Raw genomic sequence first — 6,958 nt, 5'->3', positions numbered from 1 at the left:
ATACTTGGCATGCGAGGTTAATAATGTCTGATAATGACTATATGTGAAGTCAACAAGAAATTGATTAATAGAAAGCCTGTAGTTATGTGTTCATTAGAGCATGATCAAAAATAGGAATATTTAAATTTGAAATTAAATTGAATAAATGTGTGTAATAATAAATGTGTTTTTCTTTGCTTTTCCACTTGATTGATTCTCCTTGATACCGAAACTGATTTTATATTTGGACTGAAGAGAAAAATTTGAGAGCCAGAGCTAATTATGTGAGGTATGATATTTCGGTCGTTTTCCATTTTAACGTATGCGGACTGCTGAGTGTGGTTTCCTGTTTTGTTGGCTTCTGATAACAAAAGCAATGTGAAAAGCTGGATACTTGGCATGCGAGGTTAATAATGTCTGATATTGACTATATGTGAAGTCAACAAGAAATTGATTAATAGAAAGCCTGTAGTTATGTTTTCATTAGAGCATGATTAAAAATTGGAATATTTAATTTTGAAATTAAATTGAATAAATGTGTGTAATAATAATTGTGTTTTTCTTTGCTTTTCCATTTGATTGATTCTCCTTGATACCGAAACTGATTTTATATTTGGACTGAAGAGAAAAATTTGAGAGCCAGAGCTAATTATGTAAGGTATGACTTTTCGGTCGTTTTCCATTTTAACGTATGCGGACTGCTGAGTGTGGTTTCCTGTTTTGTTGGCTTCTGATAACAAAAGCAATGTGAAAAACTGGATACTTAGCATGCGAGGTTAATGATGTCTGATATTGACTATATGTGAAGTAAACAAGAAATGGATTAATACAAAGCCTGTAGTTATATTTTCATTACAGCATGATTAAAAATTGGAATATTTAATTTGAAATTAAATTGAATAAACGTGTGTAATAATAATTGTGTTTTTCTTTGCTTTTCCATTTGATTGATTCTCCTTGATACCGAAACTGATTTTATATTTGGACTGAAGAGAAAAATTTGAGAGCCAGAGCTAATTATGTGAGGTATGATATTTCGGTCGTTTTCCATTTTAACGTATGCGGACTGCTGAGTGTGGTTTCCTGTTTTGTTGGCTTCTGATAACAAAAGCAATGTGAATAGCTGGATACTTGGCATGCGAGGTTAATAATGTCTGATATTGACTATATGTGAAGTCAACAAGAAATTGATTAATAGAAAGCCTGTAGTTATGTGTTCATTAGAGCATGATCAATAATTGGAATATTTAAATTTGAAATTAAATTGAATAAACGTGTGTAATAATAAATGTGTTTTTCTTTGCTTTTCCATTTGATTGATTCTCCTTGATACCGAAACTGATTTTATATTTGGACTGAAGAGAAAAATTTGAGAGACAGAGCTAATTATGTGAGGTATGATATTTCGGTCGTTTTCCATTTTAACGTATGCGGACTGCTGAGTGTGGTTTCCTGTTTTGTTGACTTCTGATAACAAAAGCAATGTGAAAAGCTGGATACTTGGCATGCGAGGTTAATAATGTCTGATATTTACTATATGTGAAGTCAACAAGAAATGGATTAATAGAAAGCCTGTAGTTATGTTTTCGTTAGAGCATCATTAAAAATTGGAATATTTAAATTTGAAATTAAATTGAATAAATGTGTGTAATAATAAATATGTTTTTCTTTGCTTTTCCATTTGATTGATTCTCCTTGATACCGAAACTGATTTTATATTTGGACTGAAGAGAAAAATTTGAGAGCCAGAGCTAATTATGTAAGGTATGACTTTTCGGTCGTTTTCCATTTTAACGTATGCGGACTGCTGAGTGTGGTTTCCTGTTTTGTTGGCTTCTGATAACAAAAGCAATGTGAAAAACTGGATACTTAGCATGCGAGGTTAATAATGTCTGATATTGACTATATGTGAAGTAAACAAGAAATGGATTAATACAAAGCCTGTAGTTATATTTTCATTACAGCATGATTAAAAATTGGAATATTTAATTTGAAATTAAATTGAATAAACGTGTGTAATAATAATTGTGTTTTTCTTTGTTTTTCCATTTGATTGATTCTCCTTGATACCGAAACTGATTTTATATTTGGACTGAAGAGAAAAATTTGAGAGCCAGAGCTAATTATGTGAGGTATGATTTTTCGGTCGTTTTCCATTTTAACGTATGCGGACTGCTGAGTGTGGTTTCCTGTTTTGTTGGCTTCTGATAACAAAAGCAATGTGAAAAGCTGGATACTTGGCATGCGAGGTTAATAATGTCTGATATTGACTATATGTGAAGTCAACAAGAAATTGATTAATAGAAAGCCTGTAGTTATGTTTTTACTAGAGCATGATTCAAAATTGGAATATTTAAATTTTAAATTAAATTGAATAAATATGTGTAATAATAAATGTGTTTTTCTTTGCTTTTCCACTTGACTGATTCTCCTTGATACCGAAACTGATTTTATATTTGGACTGAAGAGCAAAATTTGAGAGCCAGAGCTACTTATGTGAGGTATGATTTTTCGGTCGTTTTTCATTGTAACGTATGCGGACTGGTGAGTGTGGTTTCCTGTTTTGTTGGCTTCTGATAACAAAATCAATGTGAAAAGCTGGATACTTAGTACACGAGGTTAATAATGTCTGATATTGACTATATGTGAAGTCAACAAGAAATGTAATAATAGAAAGATTAATTATTTGCATATATTAGACATATTTTTTGATTATATAAAAAAGGATTAAAATATAAATTAGTAATTTAAAATTGGTATTGAGTTCTAGAAATGGTTGGAGTATGTACTTTTTATTGTATGGTGTGTTTGCTATCATCAGGATTGATAATAAACTTATTAAAATAAGTATTAAACATTATTACGAAAGGGATGTTTGAGATTTGAGTATTTAGTTTTTGATCACTGCCACCCTGCTTTTGTTTTCAACAACATGTTTGTATCTTCCCTTCGGTCACTTAACTCTCTTCCTCAGAGCACCACAACACACGAGGCACTCGCCGTACCGCTATAGTACAGGAAAAAATGTTTGGTTCTGAAAAAAAATTATTCCCAACATGAAATTTTGGTCAGGGGTCACATTTGGTATTGGATTTAAGAATCTAATGAGTCCATAAACATTCGAGGGGGGAAGTCGTTTTATTGGGGGGAGGGGGAACTCGTGAAAAAATGAAAAAAAATATTCCCAACATGGAAGTTTGGTCAAGGGTCACATTTGGTATTGGATTTAAGAATCTAATGAGTCCATAAAAATTCGAGGGGGGATTCGTTTTGGGGGGGAAATTCGTTTTTTGGGGGGAGAGGGGGAACTCGAGGAATAGCAAAAACTTAAAAAGTATGTCATGTAGGGTGTCTGCTAATAGGTTTTGAGGTACGCTGAATCGATTAAAGCTAGTATCAAATTGATAAAACAAGTAGTTTTTAATATAAAAATGATTTTTCTACTAAATAATGTGAATAGACAAGTAAGGGGAATGTATATAATAAGTGACTAGAAAAAGTGAAAATGTGCTACAATTAGACTGTGATGAATTAATTTGTATGAAGCATATTATATCATAGGTAACAATCGTATTAACATAGTAAATAATTCTCATCGTCGTCATCAACAATAGCTTCATCAACACCACGCGCAAGTTCGACCTCATCTTCGATAAGGGTAGTTGTAGTATCCTCTTCTGTTTCCATGTTGAGACATGCTCCTCTTTCACAGACTTTACATAGCGGTGAACACTTGACGCCACTTTTCATGCAAGTACACTGCGAAGTCGAGCAAGTTCCTTTGCAAGAGCAAAATACCAATTTTAGTACAGCTTCTGGAGCAGGCTCGAGTGTGGTCCTGGTGGCTTGTTAAATTCCATTTTTTTGTCGAGTCCAACCCGTTTTCCGGATTCAACTTATTTCCCATCCAAAGTTGTACTTGATAGTACGTACGGTAGGAATGTTGTGCTGCACTTGCGGACGTTGGTGGAAGTGATTCTAGCTTTGCTGTAATTTTCCTTAAAGACTTCTGAAACATAATATATCTAAAAGCATCCAGTGTGTGTGTCCTATCATTAGAACCATACAGACACAGAAAAATAGTTTCTCCAGCGTTCATGACCTCCTCGTGCGTTGAATCCCTTTTATTAAATATATGGATACTGGTTTTTAAACGGTTGTCTGTCTCAAGCAACTTTAGGATCTGCGCCTTGCCTTTACCATAAAAAGCGCTGGTGGTATCACAACCGCTGAACGCGTGAGCCAGGAGAATATAGTCTCTCACACCGACATGTTGCTCTTGGAGGCTTCGAGAAGAATATAATTTCCGTTTGCGTCGCCCAATCTTTGGCTTAAGCACATAACTTTCCTGATCGACTGGAGCAAGAGCTGTTATTATGAATAGAATGTCTGTATCTTGAGTGACAATGGCACTAGAAGGTACTTCGATGGCAATCTGCACGATTAGTCTGTCAGCATATCCAGTCGACTGTCGAACTTCAATCCCACTGCTATGGAAAGCTTTTGTCAGTAAAACTATCAACTGCTTTTTGTTTTCCTCATTAGACAAGAACCTCATCTGGTTTCCAAACACAGGCAGGTGCTCTTCGACATTAACACGGGGACAGGACAATTTGTACCTGCGCGCATGTTCATCTGATTTTGTGCTGTTTGGATCATCATATTCATCAAACACTACTACAACATGTTTTAGGGCCTGACTGACATTTTGAGAATTTGTGATTGATGCCGTGGCGAAGTTCTTTTGAACATAATTAACGTAGGAGCTGCACAAGTCTTTGTATGTTTGATTTTTCTCCTTGGTGTCCCACTTCAGTGCATATAGCAAGTGGCCGCCATCAATGACTACCTTGCCACATTTTGCAACAAAATATCCTCACTGTCTGGTTCACAACTTATAAACTCATCGTACAAAGCAGATTTTACATTTTTCCGCTAGCCTGAGCTCACAAATAGCGATAAGGGATAAGGAGCTATTTCATACTTGAAGAAAGTTGACAGATCTTCGTCTCTTTTGAGGAGCATTCGTTGATACAAAATTAATGGATCAACATTGATGACTCGGTCATGCACTTTTAGCGACGAGTGAACTGCTGTTAGGGGCCTGATATTATCACATCTTAATTTTATGTCCTGGAGTTGCTGTCCTACTAGTTCCTTCATCCTTCGAGTTCCAACTTCTTTTGATAAATGGCAATTGATGAAATCATTCCCTGTCACGCCAGTCCCAAGGGATACAAGAACGGAAGTAGAATTTGAAAAAGAATCATGCAACTCTAACCATGAATACAATTTGTGTACATCTAATTCGTCTCTTTGTACGCGACTTTCTCGAGCATCAACATGCTGCTCCGACGTACAAAAGCTAATTCCACAGAAATCTTCCAGTGCATTAACAATATCAAAAAAAGCTGGTTTCGTCACAACATATGCATTTAACACGTTATCTGTGTAACCTCTTCTAATTACTCCTCCCATCACTTTGAACTCCCGATTGGCAGTTTGCTCTATCACCATGTCTGGTGATGTTCCTGAACAGTATTTGTTCGTGCGTCTGATGGTAGAATAACCTCCAGCAAATTTACGGTATTCATCTGGGTTCATTTTTGTAGGCAACGTGGACATAAGCTGCAAGTATATACAGCATGCTTTTGCATAGTGTATATGTCCACTTGCGATGAAATAAGGTACCATCAACTTTACTGTGTACAAGTGGAGTTCCCAGTTCCATGTTCTTTCCGTTTCGATAAACCGCTTTACTAAAGTAACCATTTTAAAGTATTGCATCCAAAGCTTTGCCGTGGGTCCTCGATCTTCTATTTCTGTGATATGTTTTTTTCAGTTGTTCACATACACTTTTTACTAATATATCCTCCTCAATGCGGGTTTTGGTTGTCGGTAGGTCTTCAAAATCCTTAAGTAAATATTTCATTTGTATCTCTTCTTCAGGAGAAACAGTTACGTCTTGTAGTATGTGTTTTCCAAGAGCTGTACACAGCAACATGTGAGCACCGATAGCACGTGCGTAAGCATGCCCACTGAGTATGTGCTTAACCGTGTTCTCAGCGTACACAATACTTAGTAACTCTTGTAACCCACTATCTGCCATGATAAATCCAATCATGCCCAAAAAGGACATAAGAAGATGAAACCCACCCAGTCTTACTACAACTCTGTTTAATGGAGAATCAGGAGGCGCTGAGAGCACAATGTCTACTGCTTTCATAAACAGAGGTAAATCAAAAGTGACAAAATGGTTTTCACATCTATTTTGTTTCCCTCTTCGATAGCCATCATAAGAGCCGTATAAACAGTATCAGGATCAGATGGTGGAGCCATGATGAACGGCAACTGTATTATTTCGGAAACATCACTATATTCACTTGATGTCACTTTTTCCAAAAAGCCCTGCCAGCCAGGTATCCCATGTTTGTTCCACATTTTACCAAACATCCAGAAAACATCTACAGGTGTTGGGAAATCATCATACTTATTAATCTCAGGCATTAATTTATCTAGATCTGCAAAAGTGAATTTACTCAGTCCAACTCCATTTGTGATTGGGCATTTCATGACTGCAACTAGCCCTTTCTTTGCAGCTATACAAGAGTGTGTTAATTTTGTTTGCTTAGTTATTTGATAGCCAGAGTGTTGAACAGCTTCGGCTGGAGTGACGCACATAATACCAGCCATATTGTGAAATGTCCCAGAACCATCTATGGTATTCACATTTACGTCACAGTTATCGAAAACAAATTGAGCGAATGTGCCAGGATCAACTGTCAGAGATGGAGCTTGGATAATAGATGATTCAAGTACCCTTAAATCATGGTAACTTTCACAGACACCCAAGTTTGAGAGCACTTGAATGAGTAACCTAGATCCAACTTTTTGATGTATGAAAGATGCTATACCAAGCAGAACAGGAGACAAAAACGAGTTTGGTTTCACAAGTGAAATCAAGCAGTGGCTTAAAACA

The 6,958-nt window shown here is 36.1% G+C and overlaps 1 protein-coding gene across 1 annotated transcript; it reads right to left on the bottom strand.

The window, feature by feature from the left end:
* Nucleotides 1-4,914: 4,914 nt before the first annotated feature.
* LOC145685629 (uncharacterized) lies at nucleotides 4,915-5,583 on the bottom strand. Its single transcript, XM_081758019.1, has one exon. The coding sequence runs from the start codon at nucleotides 5,581-5,583 to the stop codon at nucleotides 4,915-4,917; it is 669 nt and encodes a 222-aa protein (XP_081614145.1).
* Nucleotides 5,584-6,958: the final 1,375 nt, after the last annotated feature.

This window comes from Thermobia domestica, chromosome 5 (assembly GCF_964235325.1).
Source record: "Thermobia domestica chromosome 5, izTheDome1.hap1.1, whole genome shotgun sequence".
Lineage (NCBI taxonomy): Eukaryota > Metazoa > Arthropoda > Insecta > Zygentoma > Lepismatidae > Thermobia > Thermobia domestica.
Note: the sequence above shows the minus strand (reverse complement) of the source record. Positions and strands in the feature narration are given on the sequence as shown.

What these genes read in the sequence shown, in the direction of transcription:
- LOC145685629 (XM_081758019.1), bottom strand. Translation starts at nt 5,583, where the DNA reads ATGAACCCAGATGAATACCGTAAATTTGCTGGAGGTTATTCTACCATC.